General features: G+C 43.7%; 1 protein-coding gene and 1 non-coding gene across 3 annotated transcripts in view; both read left to right on the top strand.

Moving 5' to 3' along the window:
* Positions 1 to 20,988, top strand: part of SH3KBP1 (SH3 domain containing kinase binding protein 1) — a 340,352-nt gene that overhangs the window by 47,657 nt on the left and 271,707 nt on the right. The window contains exon 2 of one of the 2 annotated variants that reach the window (XM_036840453.1): positions 1,261 to 1,418. In XM_036840453.1, the coding sequence (XP_036696348.1) occupies positions 1,261 to 1,418 (158 nt within the window). Of the gene's footprint in view, positions 1 to 1,260; positions 1,419 to 20,988 lie in introns of those variants that run through there. The other variant, XM_036840455.1, reaches the window with a different exon arrangement.
* On the top strand, positions 11,343 to 11,415 carry TRNAG-CCC. The gene has a single exon. It is a non-coding gene; the product is annotated as a tRNA-Gly (tRNA).

Genomic DNA, 20,988 nt, shown 5'->3' with positions numbered 1-20,988 from the left:
GCTCCGTGGCATGTGGGATCTTTCCCGGGCCAGGGCTCAAACCTGTGTCCCCTGCATTGGCAGGCAGATTCTTAACCACTGCGCCACCAAAGCCCCATTGGAGAAATCTTTGCCAAACCCAAGATCACTAAGATTTTCTCCTATGCTTTCTTATAAAAATGTTGCAGTTTTAGCTCTTACATTCAGGCCTATGATTCATTTTGAGTTCATTCTTGCGTATGTGTTCTTTATAGAGCTCACTTAACTTTTCAACTTCCATTCTTTTACTGTAATTTCTAAGTTGCTAATTTGCTGCTTGGGGTTACACCTAATTTTCACTACCCTTGTATTTATTCATTTGCCCTTTGTCCATCCGTCCGTCCGTCCGTCCGTCCGTCCATCCATTCATTCATATCAAGCTGCAAATAAAAAAGGAAAAGGACAGGAGATTGACTGATTGAGGTGGGCATGAGGCGAGGCCCAAAGACTACATGAGTTGTTTAATCCATGTATAGATAAACTAACCAGCCTCTGGATTGGTTGGCCCTGCTAATTTGCATCGGTACCAGAAGACCCGTCTGCCTCATCCGTTGCCTCCATGTATTACCAAGTATACAAAATCACCGTGGATTGGGAGAACAGTTTAAAATGGTATTGCTGCCTAAGAAGCCATCTGTCGTGAAGGCAGTTGTGCCCGCAGATGTGAGCGGTCTGAGTTGTTGGTTGGGCTGGCGCGGCCCTCTGTATCGGCTGTGTTCACACGAGTTGTCGCTGAGAGGCGGGCATTATCTCTGTAGGGTGGGAATGATCATCACCCACATTTTGCACAACTGAGGCCCAGAGAGGTTAGCATCACCTAGCCTTGGTGAAGGAGAGAGCATCTGAGAGCCAAAGCTGCGCCTGTAGTTATCTGCCACCTCTGCACTTGGGGAAATGATGCTGGACTCCGTCTGGGGGCGGGGTGGTGCACAAGTGTTGTTGGCCTTCTGTCATTGTGTGGTTTCCCCTCTGAAGCCCCTGCTGGCCCTGAGACCTGTAGGCCACTCTGCCTGTGCCTGACCGCAGACCAGCACTTTGTGGTTTCTGTGCTACAGGCCTCAGGTTAACCAAAGTCGGGCAACCGTGTGTGGCCCTGTTATTTTAAGTATTGGTAGAGGGGAAGCCCCTTGAATATGACTTTCCTGACCTTCCAGGGCTGCTGGGCTTTGGACTTCTCCAACATCTGATCTAAAGTGCTGTTTTGTTTTGTTCTTGTTTTTGTTTGGTCCCTGTTCCTTCCAGTGGAGGCCATAGTGGAGTTTGACTACCAGGCCCAGCACGACGATGAGCTGACGATCACCGTGGGTGAGATCATCACCAACATCAGGAAGGAGGATGGAGGCTGGTGGGAGGGACAGATCAATGGCAGGAGAGGTTTGTTCCCTGACAACTTTGTAAGAGTGAGTACAAAGCGAAACCCTTTTCCTGTCTCCTGTGTGGGTTCTACTGACCAAAGCTGTGGTGGCACTTGCAGAGGAATTTCATGGGACTCTTTAAGAGGATGAGATGACAGCTTGACCTCTTGGATGCTGTCAAGAGGAGCACGTATAGCTTTGCCCTTGATATCGGGGGGTACTTGTTTTGAAATCACTTTCTTAAGGCCCGGAATGTTCTCTTTCCAAACTGTGTATCACTTAGAAAATGCTGGAAAAATGTCAAGCTTGTCAAATTGTTTTATTTGTGGACTTGTTTATATGCTTTGATAGTTTCAAAGACTCTTGCCCTTTACCATTCCATTCAAAATGGAGGTGAAACTCAGTTTTGACCACTTAAATCAAGTAGCAGTCAGACTAAATGCAGAATTCCAATTCTGCCATGTTTCTACCTTTGTATCATATTGCTTTTTTGATAGGAGCGGTATTATTTTCCTTTTCCCCTTTATGGCCATGAAGCATTGAGTAAAATCTATTTTTTTCAGTAAGGTTTTGAAATTTATGCTCTCTGCAGAAGGGTTAATTACAAAAATGTAACTCAGTCATGTTAAGAAATTTCATACCACACAGTTGTAAATAATAGTGGGAATTAGGTTAAAAAGGGGGGGGGGGCGGGAAATCACCTGCAGGCTGATCCCAGAGGGAAATACCAAGTGGGTCTAAAAAGTCCCTGGACTGTATCCTTCCCGCCCAGCGCTGGACCAGGTGGGCCTGTTCTTGGTGGGGAGGGCTGCGTGCAGGAACCCCTGGGGCCCCTGATGTAGTTCCGGTGGCACCAGACCATGCCTGAGACCTGGGGCCGTGGGGGGCAGGTGGTGTAGGGGACGCTGGGCCCAGAGAAGCAGGTGCCCCCCTTAAAGAGCCATGTGGGCTACATGGGAGGGTTTTATGGAAGGGGGTTGTTGAGGAAGAACAGTGATATGCTCCAGGCTTCACCCCCTGGGCCCTCTACTGGTACCCTGCTCCCCGCCCCCAGTCTAGAACAAATAGAAAGCCAGTTTCATCTTTCTTCAGGATCTTGCCTCAGAGGATCCTGCTAACTTTTTCCTTGTTCTTTCTTCTTGGTGTGCAGAAAGCTGGGGAGAGTTTTGTGGGTTACATGCTGATAAACCTTGCTTTCTGTGAACAGTCGTGGGAGGATAGACATTTTTTCTTGGACTACAGTTGAACCTGGCAGCCCTCTCTCTCCCATTTTAAGAGGAGGAAAGCCTCACATCTGGATCCCCTTGGGTTGAGTCTACTGATGTGTAAATGAGGGTGAATTCTTTTGCCCTTCCAAACAAAATCCCCAATTTGGGGACAAGGACCATCCTTGAAGTTGAGCCAAATGCTGGGTTGGAAGGGGGACTTTTCTGGATAAAAGAGGCAAAGCTTGCAGTGAAGATGAAGGAGGAAGGAGTGAGAGGGGAGGACCGTGGGAAGGAGGGGAGGACTGTTGGAAAGAGGGAGGAGGACCGTGGGAAGGAGAAGGGACTCCAGCTCCAGTTTAGAAGGTGGGCCCTGCTTTGGAAGCCTTTAATGTGTCCTGTTGGCTTATTCCAAACCACAAATCCACAGACTCTGAAACTTCAAGGTTGGCCTTTGCTCAGGGCCGGGGCACCATAAGTGTTTGTGGAGGCCAGGGCAGGGAGGGCAGCGCGGGAAGAGCCCCAGGAGCGCCGGGGAACAGGAGCTCGTCACTGTGAGCAGGGGAGTGATGTGCTTCACTGCCAGGACCTCTATCCAGCCCTCTCCATTCGCTCAGCCTTGGGCTGGGCCAGCATGGGCCACGGCAGCGGGTCCTGCCCCACGGTGGCCCACGGGCTTTGTCTCAAGGGGAGGCTGGTGGGAGATGGCGGGAGGGAGGCCAGCAAGGTCAGGGGTTATCCCGCCGGCTCCCCGCTCTAGGCTTGCCTGGGTCTGGCTGTGTCCCTCCGCCAGGTGGTGGCTGCTCCCATCAAGTCCCTTTCTTCTGTGCATTCCTTTCCCCTCATCCCGGCAGGCCTGGGGCTCCCTTGTTTCCAGCCCTCAGCTGCCGCCCCGGAGCATCTCTCTACCTCACCTACTTTGTAAAAGTCTCTTTATTAATCCCACCTCAGATTACCTAACTCGAGTGTGCCATCTGGGTTTTTCCCCCCTCCCGAGCCCGACTACTTCATCAGGCTAGTCTGAGGATTAGAGGAGACAGTGCGTGGAAATCACTTAGCATGTGGCCGGCCACCTTCCGAGTGTGCCGCTGTCCCTGTGGTGAAGGAAGGGACCCTCTCCCCTGGCCTGAAAGCCCCTGCCCTTGCCTAACACTTGTCTCACCTCGGCTAGAGCACCTCCAGGGAGGGGAAGTCTCATGCTTGGGAGGTGCTTGTTCCCCCTGGGCCAGAAAGGATGTGACAGGACCGGCTGGGGCTGTACCACTTGTGGCTGTTAGACTTGGCAGAAAAAGAAACTTCTCTTCTTTCGGATGGCTGAGTCTATCTTCAAGTCTTCACCCACTGGGAATGTTTTAGGCCTATTATTGAAAATCCAGTAGGTGGAGGCCGTAGAGTTTAACAATAAAGAACACTGCCGTAGAGAGTTCTAGAAGCTGAAAATACATCTTTAGGTAATAATAATCATATTGGCATAAGTTCACAGTTTTGGAAGTGGGTTTACACATGCCTTATTTAGCTTAAGAATCATTTGTCCCCAGACTGAATTGGGTAATCTTGTGGCATCCCGTTGTTTATTTGTGTACTTTTATGCCAGTTACCACTGTCAGAGAGCTTACCTTAAGCATTTTCTTGATTCATTTATCGGATCCTTAATCAGTGTCCCAAATGAACCTGATCTCCTAAAGTGTGTGGATTCAGTATCCACCTGCAACTCTGTATTGTCTCAAAGGAAAAATACCAGGCAGTCCGGCCACCCCATCGTTAAGAAGATGCCTGGGCTTTGCCACCTCTGGGGCTGAGATTTGTTGGCACCCATAAATGTACCTAACCAGGCCCCATGGCCTTTTGGGTTTGTTCCTCTTTTTCTTTTATTTAGTTAGTTCTTATTTAATTTATTTACTGTACATGTAGAAGAAGAATCTTAAAATCCCTCTTCCCTTTCTTCTCTATACCTTTCTCTCATCCACTTCTTTTAGAATACATTTTTCTTTATCCTTCCCCCTTTAAAAAATTTATTCATTTCCAGGTGCAATTTACATAGAGTAAAATGTTGAAGTCATAATTGTATGGCTTGATAATTTTTTTTAATGTAAGTGCGTGCCTCTGTAAGCATCATCCAGATCAATTTTATTTCTATCCCTCTAGAAAGTTCCACCATGCCTTTTCCCAGTCATTCCCCCTCTCATAGGTAATCTGTCATCATAGATTAGTTTTGCCTGTACTGGAGTTTCATGTAAATGGAATCATACAATATGTGCTCTTTTATATATGGCTACTTTTGCACAACAAAATGTTGTTGTGTATAGCAGTACTTTGTTCTTGCTGTATAGTATCCCATTTTATGAATAAACTGTAATTTGTTTATCCACTCTCCTGTGGATGGACGTTTGGGTATCTTATGGAGACAGGCACTCATTTCTCTTGTGTATATACGTGTAGGAGTGGAATTACTGCCCTCCCTCACTTTCAACATATATGTTTTTCTCTGTTTAAATCTGTGGCCTCTGTGGAGGTGGGGTGTCCCACCTGTGCTGGGGCCTCATTTGTGCCTGAGTGTGGTGGTCTTTGCATGGTTGACCTTTGAGTATGACCACTGAGGGGTCCTTAAGCACAGAACTCAATGTCCCAGGGATCATTTGATTGTTGGGCCCATGAACTATCAAAGGCTCATTCTTAGATTGTTAAAAACATGCCAATAGAGAGCATGTGTCAAAGTTTTATTGAACTCATCTAATGAGAGAACTAGCATAATAACAAAACTGATTCAGTGAGGATGTGAGGAACTGATTAAAAAGTCCCTGGAAAAAGGAATGTTCAAAGAAGATCAAAATGAAAACAACATTGTAAATTCAACTATACTTCAATAAAATTTTTTAAAAAAAGGACAAAGAAGATCAAAATGGGTTCATGTCTTAGAGGACAGTAAAGTCTTAACCTCTGGGGTTATCATCTCTACCAGAAAAGAAAAAGAGGCTATGGCGTACCTTATTGTTTTTCTACATGTTATCCTCGGACTTTTATAGAGTTGTAAAATGTCCTAATAAAGTGTTGGTTACATCAGGTTATGTTTTCAGAGGGAATCAGATGACCCTTCGGGGTGCGGGGGGCACACTTACTAGAAAATGGATCAGCATGACATTAAAAGTTCACACGATGATCATTTTTGGCTTCATTTCCAAGTTTTGGGTATTCTTTTCTGCATAGACCACAATAGACCATAATATGGTATATAATAGTAGGAGGCACTAGGATGAAATCCTCAAAGTCATTCATTTAAAAAAAAATGGCTGCCCTCCTGAGACCTGAAACTACCACCTAGAACAGAAGGACAGCCAGCAATGAGAGGCAGATGTGGGCTCTTTCACAGGGGTTCATTTTCCCCATGTTGGATTCACTGAGCAGTGTCCCCCTTTCAGAACCTTACCTCAGAGGCAGACAACAGTGGCCATGAGTCCAGCAAAGGATTTATTAGCAGCCTTTTCCTGAGTTCTCCTGACATGTATCCAGACAGACGACGGAATTTCAAAAGGCAGAGAGGCCTTGAACCCATGGCTTGGACCGCCCCGCACGGCTCTGCCTGCTTTGGGGGGCGACCTTTGGTGAGGGGCAGTGGGACCCAGGCTCTCGAGTAGAAAGCAGGAAGCTGCAGCAGGGGTTAAAAGAATGTGCTTGTTGATCTTTAAGTCGCTCTGTGCGCGTAGCACGCGCCGCAGCCACAGGCCCCTTTGTCGGAGGCCGAGGTGTGTTTACTTGTAGTTGCAGGTCTTATGCTGAGTGTAACAGTTCTCAGCTCGGTTTCCTATTGCCTCAGCTTTAATCTGCTAGGTGTTTTAGATCTCTGTCTGGCGTATCCAGAGCCTTTTTTGTGTTTGTGTAAAGTGGCTGGTGAAAGTGGTCATTTTTTTCATCGATGAGGTGGAAGGTGAGGCTTTTGCATATTTGCACGTCTGAGATAAAGCTCATGCTTACTTTGCTTGTCTTGATTTCAGAAAGAATCACAAATTTACTTCAACAAGTGGCATAACGGAGAGATTTCCAAGTTGCTATTCTATACTCCGAGACCCTGAAGTAGATCTCTTGGATCCAGTTTCACTTTGCTTTTTCACCCCAAGGGCCACTGATTTTGTGAAGTATATGGGATATTGTCTTCAAGGTACTTGTCTCTCTTGGAAAGGTGGCGCGCGTTTTCCAGGTGTGTTTCATAGCGTGCCCAGCCTCCTCCTGCTCACGACGTCGCGGTGATGTGCTCGGGGGTGGGGTCTGCCGAACTCCTCAGGGAGCGTTTACCGGGCGTCTGCGACGTGCTGGCACCAGAGGCTGTGAGCACAAATGAGACGCCTGAAATGGAACAAGGTATCGTTACGAATGTAACTTCTTCCACAGGAGGACAGTGTTAGCTCCTGTGACCTGGCCTTTGGTCACACTTTACTCTGGGGCGCACATGTTAGACACTGTTCTGCAAATATGATCCTGATTAAAATGCCACTTGTGAGGGTTTTGACTGGATTCATCAGGCAGCTCTGTTGGAACACGCTAAATGAACCTACAGTTATCTTTTGGCCCTGATTGCTGTGTTACTTTATGGAATAATAATGACAACATTCTCTTGCAGGCTTGCTGGCTGCCTGGCTTTGTATGCATTATGTATAATCTGCTCGTGTCTGTCTGTGTATAAGGAATCAAATTTGTTGAACACTTACGCCAGGCAGGAATGAGCCTAAGCCCTTCACATGCTTTATCTCATTAAATCCTTTACACCACTCTATGGCATAGGTACCATTTTTTTTTATCATGCCCATTTTTTAGAAGAGATAACTGAGGCATCTTAAGGTTAAAAGACTTACAAGCTATGAGGAGCAGAAAACTTTGGAACTTGAGCAGACTGGCGCTAGACCCTGAGCTGAAGCAGGCAGCACTATCTGGGTGTCCAAATTGTTCTGATGGGGTTAAGCCCCTCACCATTATTACCTGCTGCATCCTGCCTTCCCTGAGTGTCCTGTCGATATTTTGCACATTTTTAAAATTTTATTTATTTTTACTTTTGGCTGCGTTGGGTCTTCATTGCTGCACACGGGCTTTCTCTAGTTGCGGCGAGCGGGGGCTACTCTTCGTTGCGGTGCGCGAGCTTCTCATTGCGGTGGCTTCTCTTGTGGAGCACGGGCTCTAGGCACACGGGCTTCAGTAGTTGTGGCACGCGGGCTCTAGAGTGCAGACTCAGTAGTTGTGGCACACGGGCTTAGTTGCTCCGTAGCATGTAGGATCTTCCCGGACCAGGGCTCGAACCCGTGTCCCCTGCACTGGCAGGCGGATTCTTAACCACTGCGCCACCAGGGAAGCCCCTGCTAGTCTTGAGTTAAGAAAAAATTACAAAGTTACTTTACAAGTGGCATCAAGTAGAGATTTCCAGGTTGCTATTCTATATTCAGAATCATGGTTGTGAACTTGTTTTCTGCATTTTAAAGGATTCTCTTCAGAAATCAGGTATTTCAGCTCAAAAGAGCAATCTTTGCCTGGATTTATGGGCTGGTGCTGTTTGTCCTATGAATTCTGAAAGCAAGTCAATTCGGGAAAATATTTCATTTTACTCATTTGTAAGGAGGCTTGTTATTTTGCGGTGTTTAGGATATGCTTTTCAGAAGGATCTTGGTTGTCTTTTCTAAGAGTGGTAAATAATCCAGTTGTGTGACTATCTAGTTGCTCCCCATCCATGGGGCCCTTGCAAACAACCAATTCCAACTCGAATTATTCTTTAAACTTTCAATATATAGTTTTCTTTTAGGGAACAAAATCTTAAAACTAACAACTGGAGCCTGTTAGATGCTGTTATAAAAAATGGTACTCCAGGAAGGGTCCGGAGTAATTAAAGACAAGTGTGTTGCCAGTAAAAGCCCCACCAGTTGGCAGATTCCTCAGGCTTTGTCACTTGCAGCGCAGGAAATTGTGTGTGTGTGTGTGTGTGTGTGTGTGTGTGGAGGGGTGTCTTGTGACTCAGGGAGAGCGGTCCCCTGACCGAATTGATCTTGCTGATTATGCATAATGGAGTTTTATCTTCTTAATGACCGGATTATCGAATCTGAGCTTAGAAAGGGACTTTGGAATCATGTGTTTCAACCCCCAGCTTTCTAACAGGTCAACATCTAAACCATGTAAGATGTTGCTGTGATCATTACTGGACACTTAAAACTTGTATAGTGTGGTGGTCCCACAGGGGACCCTAAACCACTGAGTGTCCAGTCTGGCCCTGCTCCAGGCACACTGCATCGTCAGAAGTTTGGAGTAGGGGCAGGAGTTGGTGTAGGGGCCTTGGAATATTTTTAAAAGTTCATGTGACTTGCTGCTTGATGAAGCTTGGGCACTCCTTTTGTACAATGGGACTGATGGGCAGTGTCATCCTCTTTAATATCTTTTCTCAAGCAGGCTTGGTAGCCTGTGACCTGTAGTTCTACATTTGAAAATATTATGTTATTTCTAAAGTACCTTTATGAATGTATAAGGAGACATAACCATGCTGGAAATTGTAAAAAAAAATGTGTACCACAAATACAAAAACAACGTACCAATATGTAAACTGCTCTATGTGAGTCCATTAGAATTTATACATTCTGATTGCAGATACTCTGGATTAACTAAATACTGGACTAAACGCTGCCTTCTACCCAGTGGTAGTGAGGTGGGCAGAATTTCTAGCAGTGGTCCCCAAGATTCCACTCCTTGAATCCCCAGAACCTGTGAATGTGATGTTATATGGTGCAGTTGACTTTACAAAAGAGAGATATCCAGGTGGGCTTAATCATAGCACATGAGCCATTAAAAGAAGAGAAATTTCTCTGCCTAGTGGCAGAAGAGGAAGTCAGAGAGATTGAAAGTGTGAGGAGGACTTGTGGCTTTGAAGATGGAGTGGTCATGTGAGAAGGCATACAGGCAACTTTATTGGAGCAGAGAGCAAACCTTGGCTGGCAGCCAGCAAGGAAATGGAGACCTCAGACCTCCTGCTTCAAAAATTGGATTCTGCCAACAACCTGAGTGAGTTTGGAAGTGGATTGTCCTCCCGAGCCTCTAGATAAGAGTCCAGCCTGGTTGTGTGTGGCTTAAAATACAGATAGCAAACTGTATCTGGGGCAGTTTGCTCCTTCCCTACTGGCGTATTGTCAGTGGAGACCAAATGGGAAGTCTGGACTCTCACCCTCTGCCCTGGGCGCAGCAGTAGTAAGTGGCCCCCCCTCACCCTCTCCACTAGATCGCGGGGAAGATCTTCCAGAGGAGGGAGCTGGAGAAAGGGATTCATTAAACCCGTGTAGGAAATTTTGAGCAAAATCCTGACCAACACATACATGAATCTGACCAGAATTAATGTGCCAAAAAGTTTGAGAAAATAAACTACAGTGTGAAATGCCACCCAGGTTTTCAGAGTGACCTCTAGGTAACACAAATGAAGAAGACCAGAATAGCCTTGCAAGGGCTCTGGAAACTAAACTGTCATTGGCATCACAGCCCACAGAAGTAGCCCAGGATCTACATGCTTAATCTAAATAGGGTCAGTGCCTGCTAAATTTAAATAGGATCCAGAGTCTTATAACATAATAGCTCAAATGCCCAGGATACAGTAAAAAAAAAAAAAAATCACCTGTCATACCAAGAACCAGGAAAATTGGAACTTAAATGAGAAGGCAATCAACAGATACCAACACTGGGAAGACTCAGATGTTGGAACTGTCTGACAAAAGCAGCCATCAGAAAAATGCTTTAATGAGCAATTACGAACACTATTGAAACAAGCAAATAATTAGAAAATCTCAGCAAAAATTAGAGGTATTAAAAAAATGGAAATTATAGAACTGAAAAATAAATCACCATATTAAGTTCACTGGATGAGCTTAATAATAGAGATGACAGAGGAAAGAATCAATGAAGTTGAAGACAGATCAATAAAATTTACCCTGTCTATCTGTTGTCCAGACAACAGATGGAAACTAGTCTAAAAAAAAAAAATGAACAGAGCCTCAGAGACCTTTGGTACAATAACATTAGGTCTAACATTTGTGTCATTGGAGTCCCAGAAGGAGAAGAGAAGACTATAGAAATAAAAAGTATTCGAAGAAATTATGGGTGAAAACTCTCCAAATTGGGCAAAAGGGATAAACCATCAGAATCAAGAAGCTGAGCAAAACTCAAACAGGATAAACCCAAAGAAATCTATGCCAAGACACATAATAATCAAACTTCTCAAAACTTCTTTGTCTTTAGACAAAGAAAAAACAGAGAGTGAGAAACAATGTATTACCCATAGCAGAAGAATGATTTTAATGACAGTGGATTTCTAATATGAAATCATGGAGTCTAGAAGGAAGTGCACAGCATTTCCAAGCGCTGAACAAAAAGAACATTGCACTCTGAGTTCTACATCTGGTGAAAATATCCTTCAGGAATAAAGAGAAAATAAAAACATTCTCAGATGAAGGAAAACAAAGAAAATTTGTCAACAGCAGACCCACCCTTAAATAATGGCTAAAGAAAGTTCTCTAAACAGAAAAGTAAATGATAACAGGAGGAGGCCTGGAACTCCAGAAAGAAACAAAACAAAACAAAACAAAAACAGTGGATGGGTAAAAATAGAAGTACGTTTAATAGGCTGTTTTTATCCTTATTAGCTTTTAAAATTATGTTTAATGGTTGAAGCATAAGTTATAATATCATCTGGTGTGATGTCAATATATGTAGAGATACTATATGAGAAATTATGTTTAAAAAGTGGGGAGAGGGGACTTCCCTGGTGGTCCAGTGGTTAAGACTCTGTGCTCCCAATGCAGAGGGCCCGGGTTCGATCCCTGGTCAGGGAACTAGATCCCACATGGCACAACTGGGAGCCTGCCGCAGCTAAGGCCTGGCGCAGCCAAATAAATAATTAAGACCCGACGCAGCCAAATAAATAAATATTTTTAAAAAAGAATATTAAAAAGTGGGGAGGGGGCTTCCCTGGTGGCACAGTGGTTGGGAATCTGCCTGCTAATGCAGGGGACACGGGTTCAGGCCCTGGTCTGGGAGGATCCCGCATGCCGCGGAGCAACTGGGCCCATGAGCCACAACTGCTGGGCCTGCGCGTCTGGAGCCTGTGCTCCGCAACAAGAGAGGCCACGATAGTGAGAGGCCCGCGCACCGCGATGAGGAGTGGCCCCTGCTTGCCGCAACTGGAGAAAGCCCTCGCGCGGAAACGAAGACCCAACACAGCCTAAATAAATAAATAAATAAATAATTTAAAAAAAGTATTCGTAAGTGTAAATAGTTGCAACTCGATAATTTCAATTTGTCATGATTTCACTTAAAATTTAAAAAAAAAAAAAAAGGGGGGAGAGGGACTTCCCTGGTCACGCAGTGGTTAAGAATCCACCTGCCAATGCAGGGGACACGGGTTCAAGCCCTGGTCCGGGAAGATCCCACATGCTGCGGAGCACCTAAGCCCGTGTACCACAACTACTGAGCCCGCCTGCTGCAACTACTGAAGCCCACGTGCCTAGAGCCTGTGCTCCACAACAAGAGAAGCCACCGTGGTGAGAAGCCCACGCACCGCAACGAAGAGTAGCCCCCGCTCGCCACAGCTAGAGAAAGCCTGCATGCAGCAATGAAGACCCAAATGGAAGTAAGGTTTCTACACTTCAGTTGAAATGGGAAAGCATTGATACCAGTAGTCTCTGGTAAGTTCCATATGTATATTGTAATAACTAAAAAAAACCCCAAACGGCTAAAAAAACTAAAAACCAATAAAAAACTATACAATGAGATATACTCAAAAAGTCTATAGATAAATGTACAAGTAACTCACAGGAAGGCAAGAAAAAGGGGAAAGAGGAATGATAAACAGGAAATAAAGAGAAAACAAATAATACAATGGCACACCTAAGCCCTAACATCAATAATTACTTTAAGTGTAAATGGTCTAAATATACCAATTGATAGAGATAACAGAATGGATAAAAAATGTGACTTAACCATGTGCTGTCTACAAGAAACTCACTTTGAATATATTGCTATAGGTGCATTAAAAGTAAAAGGGTGGAAAAAGATATACCATGTAAACATTAATTTAAAAAAAAGCAGGAATGGCTATATATAATATCAGATAAAGTAGACTAGAGAGCAAAGAAAATTACCTGAGACAAAGAGGGACATTACACAATGATGAAAATGTCATTACACTAAGAAAACACAACAATCCTAAATATGTATGAACCAAACAACAGAGCTGCAAAGTACATGAAGCAAAAACTGATAGACCTGAAAGACAGACACATCCACAATAATAATAGTTGGGAACTTCAGCATCTCTCTCTCAGCATTTGAAAGAACTACTAAATAAGATATCAGCAAGGATATAGACGAACTGAACAGCATTATCAACCAAGCAGTTCTAATTAATATTTATAGGACACTCCACTCAAAAAACAGCCTAAAACACATCTTTTTCAAGTACTCATGAAACATTTACCAAGTTATACCATACCCTGGGTCATAATACTGACCTCAATTTATTTAAAGGAGTGGAAATAATACAGAGTATGTTCTCTGACCATAATGTAATCAAACTAGAAGCTGACAACAGAAAGATAACAGGAAGATCTCCAAACACTTGGAAATCAAATAACACACTTCTGAATAATTCATAAGTCAAAGGGGAAGTCTCAAAGGAAATTTTTAAGAGTACATCAAGGTGAACGAAAATGAAAACACAGCATATTAAAGTTTATGGGACACAGCTAAAGTAGTGCTGAGAGGAAATTTTATAGCACTAAATGTTTAAGTCAGAATGGAGGAAAGATCTGAAATCAATAATCTAAGTTCCCACCTGAAGAAACTAGAAAGAGAAAAGACCCCCTGCCCCCACCAAAGCAAGCAGAAGAAAGGAAATAATGAAGATAAGAGCAGGAATCATTGAACACAGGAAAACAACAGAGAAAAATCAATGAAAAAGCCGGTTCTTTAAAAAGATCAGTAAAATGGTTAAATCTTTAAGATGACTGAAAAAGATAAAAAAGAAGATACAAATTGCAATATTAAGAATAAAACAGGGGCTACCACTACAGATCCTGCAGCTATTAAAAAGACAGTAAGAGAATACCACAAACAACTCTATACACATACATTTGACAATTTAGATGAAATGGACCAATTTCTTGAATATCACAAACTACCAAAACTCATCCAAGATGAAATAGGTAATCTCAGTAGTCCTATAACTGTTAAAGAAATTGAATTCATAATTTAAAAGCTTCCAAAAAAGAAATCTTCAAGACTAGAAGGTTTCATTGGAGATTTCCACTAAACATTTAAAGAACAGGCACCAATTCTACATAATCTCTTCCAGAAAATACAAGAGGAGAGAATGCCTTCTTGTTCATTTTATGAGGCCATTACAACTTGATACCAAAACCAGACAGACAGTACGAAAACCCAACAAACCAATATCCCTCAAGAGCATAGACACAAAAATCCTCCACAAAGTACTAGCAAGACAAATCCAGCAACATATAAAAAGAATTATGTACTGTGACCAAGTGAGGTTTATTCTAGGTATGGAAGGCTGCTTCATTGTTTGAAAATCAATGAATGTAATCCACCATATCACCAGACTACAGGAGGAAAAAATAATCACATAATCCTATAAATTGATGCAAAAAAATCATCTGACAAAATTCAACACAGATTCATGATAAAAACTCTCAGCAAAGTAGGAATATAGGGGAATTTCCCCAGCTCGATAAAGAGCATCTACAGTTAACATCATGCTAAAAGTGGTGAAAGACTGAATGCTTCCCCCGCCCCAGGAACAGGAACAAGGCAAGGATGTCTGTTCTCACTAGTCTTATTCCTCACAGTACTGGAGATCCTAGTCAGCACAATGCTGAGAAAAGAAATAGAAGGCATACGAATTGGAAAGGAAGAATAAAACTGTTCCTGTTTGCAGATGACATGATTCTCTACGTAGGAAATCCCAAAAATCTACAAAATAACTCCTGGAACTAATAAGTAAATTCAGCAAGATCACAGGATACAAGGTCCACACACAAAAATTATTTCTCTGTCCTAGAAATGAACATATGGAAACACAAATTAAAAGCACAATACCATTTATAATCAATCCTAAAACAATTGAAATACTTAGGTATAAATCTAACAAAACATGGGCATGATGTGCGTGCTGAAGCTACAGAATGTTGGTGAAGGTATTCAAAGGCGATCGAGATAAATGGAGAGGCAGATAACCGTGTTCGTGAATTGGAAAAGTCAACAAGGTAAAGATGTTAGTTCTCCCCAAATCTATAGGTTTACTGTAGTTCCTGTCAAAGTCCCAGTAAAGTGTTTTTTTGTAGACTAGCTTATTTTTCAATTTATATGGAAAATCAAAGGAATTAGAATAGGTAAAACAAGTTTGAAAAAGAAGAACAAAGTAGAAGGCGTCTATTCGATTTTATGACTTACTTTAACAGCTAAAGTCATTAAGACACTGTGGTATTGGTGGAGGGGAAGATACCAAGGTCAATGGAACAGAATAGAGAACCCAGAAATAGACCCACACAAATAGGCCCAACTGAACTTTGACAAAGGTACAAGAGCAATCCAATAAAGGAAAGAGTCTTTTCATCAAATGGTACTGGGTCAGTTGAACAGCCAGAGGCAAAAAATGAACCTCTACCTAAACCTTACACCTTATAAAAATTATCTCAAAATGGATCATAGATTTAAATGTAAAACATAAAACTATAAATGTTTGAGAATTAAACACAAGAGAAAATCTTCAGGACCTAGGCCTAGGTGGAGAGTTCTTAGACATCACACCAAAAGAACATTAAAGAAAAAAAAAATCAGTCAGATTTCTTCAGAATTAAAAACTTTTGTGAAAAACCCTGTGAAGAGGATGAAAAGACAGGTTACAGACTGAGAGAAAATATTTGCTAACCACATGTCTGACAAAGGACTTGTATTCAGAATGAATCAAGAACTCTCAAAATGCAATAGTAAGCAGTCGAAAAATCCAATTAAAAATGGTTAAAAGATGTGAACAGACATTTCACCAAAGAGGATATACAGATGGAAAATAAGCACGTGGAAAGATGTTCAACATCATTAGCCATTAGAGAAATGAAAATTAAAATCACAATGAGATAGTACTATGTATTCTAATATCTATTAGAATGAGCACTAGAATGGCTGAAACAAAAAAATAGTAGTCATGCCAAATGCTGGCAAGGGTATAGAGAAACTGGTTCTCTCAGACGCTGCTGGTGGGAATGTAAAAGGGTTCACGCAGTCTGGAAGATAGTCTGGCAGCTTCTTTAAATTAATTTTATTTATTTATTTTTGGCTGCGCTGTGTGTTTGATACTGCTCACGGGCTTTCTCTAGTTGCGTCGAGCGGGGGCTACTCTTCGTAGTGGTGTGCGGGCTTCTCATTGCGGTGGTTTCTCTTGTTGCGGAGCACGGGCTCTAGGCACGCAGGCTTCAGTAGTTGTGACACGGAGGCTCTAGGGCGTAGGCTCAGTAGTCGTGGCGCACGGGCTTAGTTGCGCCACGGCACGTGGGATCTTCCCGGACCAGGGCTCGAACCCGTGTCCCCTGCACTGGCAGGCGGATTCTTAACCACTGCACCACCAGGGAAGCCCTCTGGCAGCTTCTTATAAAACTAACTTTGCACTTGCCAAGTGACCCAGCAGTTGTATTCTTGGACATTTCATCCCAGAGAAATAAAAATTTATGTCTACACAAAAACCTGTACAGGAATGTTCATGGCAGCTTTATTTATAATAGCCCCGAATTAGAAGCAACTTGAATGTTCTTCAGTGGGTGAATGGTTACACACACTCCATTGTTATACAGCAGAAACTAACACAACATTGTAAAGCAATTATACTGCAATACAGATGTTAAAAACAAAAAACGAAAAACACACTCCAGTCTATCCATTCAATGGAATACTACTCAGCAATAAAAAGGAATGAATACAGGCACCAACTTGGATGGATCACAAGGGCATTGTGCTTTGGGAATAAAGCCAATCTCAGATGTTATATACTGTATGATTCCATTTATGTTACATTTTCCAAATGACAAAATTACAGAGTTGGAGAACAGATTACTGGTTGCTGTGGGACAGTGACAGGGCGGGGAGAAGACTGGTGGAACTATAAAAGGGTAGCACAAGGGAGTTACTTTGTGGAGATGGAACAGTTCTGTATCTTGATTGTGATGGTGGTTACGCAAATCTATACGTTGGATCAAATTGTATAGAGTTACACACACACACACACACAAATCAGGGCATGCAAAAACGGATGAGAACTGAATAAGATGCATAGTGTAGTTATCAGTATTGTACCCATGTCAGTTTCTTCGTTTTGATATTGTACTATAGTCATATAAGATACCATCACTGGAGGAAGCTGGGTAAAGGGTTCATGGGACTCTGTGCACTATTTTTGTAAGTTGCTGTGAGTAAATAATTATTTCAAAATAAAATGTTAAAAAAATAATGCCACTGGGTTTCACCTTTGGTTGTACCTAAGTATCCACTGAGGAGCTTTATAAAATCCTGACATCCAGGCTGTACCCCAGACCCACCTGTATCTCTGCTCGTGAGTCCCAGCATTGGTATGTTTTAGGATTCCTAACTCTTGTTCTTGTTTTCCATTAAATTAAAAACAAACAAACAGGGACTTCCCTGGTGGTCCAGTGGTTAAGACTTCGCCTTCCTATGCAGTGGGTGAGGGTTCCATCCCTGGTTGGGGAGCTAAGATCCCACATGCCTCGTGGCCAAAAAACATAAAATGGAAGCAATATTGTAACAAATTCAATAAAGACTTTAAAAATGGTCCACATTAACAAATCTTTAAATAAAAACAAACAAACAAACAACCATCCTCTTTTCCCTACGCCATAGTTCTCTAGCCTGTCCTGGGTGTTCCAGTCATCTCTCCCGTGGTCAGATTCTGTCATCTGCATTGTGTTGTGATGGGCATGGCTGGGATTTAGGGGAGCCCCGCCCACTGTGCAGGTACAGGGAGGTGTCACCATTTGACCTGTCTGTGGTTGGCCTGGAGACCGGCAGAGCCAATGAGAGAAGCAGAACGGGAGGAGAGAAGAGTGGAGGAGGAAAGAAGTGGGTGCAGGCGAGAGGAGGTGGAGGGCCTCGGAGACAGTGTTGATGAAAGGGCTTGGGTGTAGGACACTGCCTGGCAGGTCTCCTGGGGCAAACTCCTCCTGGGACTGCTCTGACAGCCGTCCTGCTTTTGCCTCACGTTGAGGCTCCAGTGACGATCGTGAAATACAAATCTGATCACATCCCTTTCTCCAGGTACTGCACATACTTTAAAGATCCTTCCTTGGCCTTTCCCTTGGTTTAAGCTGGAGACTAAACTCTTGAACGTGGTCAGCCCGTGGGCTGCCGACCCCCACCTTTCTTTCTGGCCTTGTCTCCCGCCTCCCCTCCCTGCACCCCATTAATGCCTTCTCTGCCTGGGAAACCATCCTCAACCTCCTGACTCTTATAAATACCCGTTTTCTGTGAGCCTTTGTGGTGCGATATTTCTTTCCTCAGTAGCACTTGTCACTCTTGGGATTTAAAATCTGTTTTTGTGGCTATTTGACGATGTCCCTCTTCCCTATTGGACTGAAGGTCCATGGCCTCTGTGCAGCATTGTGTCCTCGGTGCCTGGCGCACAGCAGTGCTTTTCCATGTTTGTTGAATGGGTGACTATCTTTGTTGCTTGTTTCCCCACACTTGTGGTTATTGGCACCATTGGAAACTTAGCCCTTACTCTTTGCACAGTGGTGGCAGTGGCCACTTAAATAGCCCGTGGTCTTAAGTTGTGACTTCCAGAAGCGATATGGCCTGAGGATTGCCAAAGGAACTGATCCTCCTGGCCCCTGGGAAATGCAGCTGGGTCAAGCTCAGTGGTGGAGCTAGCAGTCGCTTTGAAGATGGCATGCTGAGCAGCGGTCTCAGGCTTCCATGTTGAATTGATGTTTATGTTCTTTGTTTTTTTACCAGCTTAGACTTCATTGCCTGCTGACAAGATACCACATAGCCTTAAATTTGGGGGCTATAAGGATGTATGCAGAAATATAGAAAATACGTATGCTATGAGTGAAAAAGCAGGGTACATAATTGTATATGTAGCATGTTACACAAACTACCAAACAGTGTGTACAGGGGGAAAAAATGCTAAAATGTTAATAGTAGGGGTTTTGGTTTCTTTATTTCTCAGATTTTTAAAAGTTTATTTAAAATGGAAAATTATGTATTTTGATCTGATTTGTTTACTTCTCCTCAAGGACTGAGGTGCATTCATCCTTCAGCTTCTTGTGATTGGGGTAGCTCCCAGGTGTATGTTACTTTTTCTAAATTGCTGTTTTTTAAATCCCCCTAGTCTTCCAAGGGAATATCAGGTTAATGAAAGCAGCAAATGAGCTGGGTTAATGGACCCCTTGCTATGTAACTTGGTTTGAATTTTTATCAGGTCTGTAGGTATCTGAGTGTGCAGTGATAAAGCATCTTTATTTTATCACAGATGATGAGTCAGAGCACTGGTTTTGGGTTCAGAGCTGAGCTCTCCCACCTTGGGCAAGTTATTTAAGCTTTCTGAGTTTCTTTCATTCATTTATCAAATGTTTATTGCGTGTTCGCTGTGTTATAGGCACCAGGGAAGACACTGAACAAATCAGACAAAAATCCTTGCTCTTGTGTGACTTACATATAATGAATAAGTTACATAGTATTTGGAGGGAAAAAAAGCAGGGGAGGGGGAATATGAATGTTGGGAATGGGATTGCAGTTTGTGATAAGGAGGCCAGCAAAGGCCTCACTGAAAAGGTAACCTTTAAGTCAAGAGTTGAGGAAGTGAGGAGGGGAGCCCTGTGGGGATCTGTGGGAGAGCCTTTCAGGCAGAGGCAATAAATAGCACGTGCAAAGGCCCTGAGGAGGGAAAGTCCCTGGTGCATTGGAGAAACAACAGAGACCACTGTGCTGGAGGGGAGAAACCCAGGGGAGAGCAGCAGGGGATGGGCTTAGAGGTCACGGGGCCGCTGTAAGCCCTGGGACTCTGAGTGAGACGGGAAGTTTTCACGGCAGCAGTGGAGTGATGTGGCCGGGGATGCTCTCACTGGTTCCTTCTGGCTGCAGTGTTGAGAACAGACTGCAAGGGGCAAGGGTGGAATCAGGGAGGGCAGTTTGGAGGCCAATGCAGGAATCCAGGTGAGACCAGAGGAGAAGTGGTCAGATTCTGGATATTTCTGAAGTTAGAGCCCCCAGGATTTGCTGAGAAGGCTGGATGTGTATTGTGAGAGAGGGAGAGAGGAGAGAAGGGTGACCCTAAGGTTTTTGTACTGAGCCCTGGGAAGCAGATTGAGGAGGTGAGTCTGGATTGCAAGGGGCAGGGCCAGGCTAGAGATAGGAATTTGGGGGTCCTTCAAAGCCCAAACTGGACAAGGTCACCAGGGGCGAGAGTGTGGTCAGAGGAGAGAGGAGTCTTGGGTCCTGGATCCAGTGTTGAAAGTGAAACCAGCATTGAGACTGACAGGGAGTGGTCAGAAGGGGAGGAGAAGAGCCAGGCAAGTGAATGTTCTGGAAGGTAGGAGGAGAAGGTGCTCCAGGTCAGGGGGAGAGAGTGGTCACTTGGGCCCAGACCCTCTCCCCAGGTGGCTCCCAGCGTGGGGCATGAACTGCAGGGGGGGATCTGGGTGGGGGGAGGTTGCTGGGCCCAGATCGCTGCCCATGGCGAGCAGCGGAGCAGCCTCGGATGGTTCCTCTGCCTCTGAAACAGCTTCTTCTTCTTCTTCTTTTTTTTTTATAATTTTTTTTTGGCCGTGCTGCGCGGCATGTGGGATCTTAGTTTTCCAACCAGGGAACAAACCCACGACCCCTGCAGTGGAAGCAAGGAGTCTTAACCACTAGACGGCCAGGGAAGTTCCTGAAGCAGCTTCCTCATCTGTGAAAGGAGACAGTTCAGATCCTGGTAGAGTTTTTGTAAGGGCTGCAGTTATTTTCTTACGTGCCAGGTACTGGGGAGCTCTGGGAACACAAGGATGAATAAATAATAATGTATGTTAAGTCCAGCTACACATTATTAATATTGTTATTAATAATGATGAGCACCTGGTATAATGGGAGCTCAGGGTAGGGGCTTTCCCCCCCCACCCTTCCAGAATGAGTCCAGGTTTGGGCATATAAATGAAAATTGCTACTATGCTTAACCGCAAAATATAACACTCTCCTATTATGTTCATGCATTTAAGTACAGAATGTCTCTAAGGTTTAAAAAAATCTGATCAGTAGTATTGGAGCTCTTAAACCACATTGTAAGAGTTAGAATTGAAAAAAAAATTAGGTTCACATGCCCGCCAAATGTACGAATTCTTCAGGCTGAT

Source organism: Balaenoptera musculus, chromosome X, assembly GCF_009873245.2.
Source record: "Balaenoptera musculus isolate JJ_BM4_2016_0621 chromosome X, mBalMus1.pri.v3, whole genome shotgun sequence".
In the NCBI taxonomy this organism is placed as follows: domain Eukaryota; kingdom Metazoa; phylum Chordata; class Mammalia; order Artiodactyla; family Balaenopteridae; genus Balaenoptera; species Balaenoptera musculus.
Note: the sequence above shows the minus strand (reverse complement) of the source record. Positions and strands in the feature narration are given on the sequence as shown.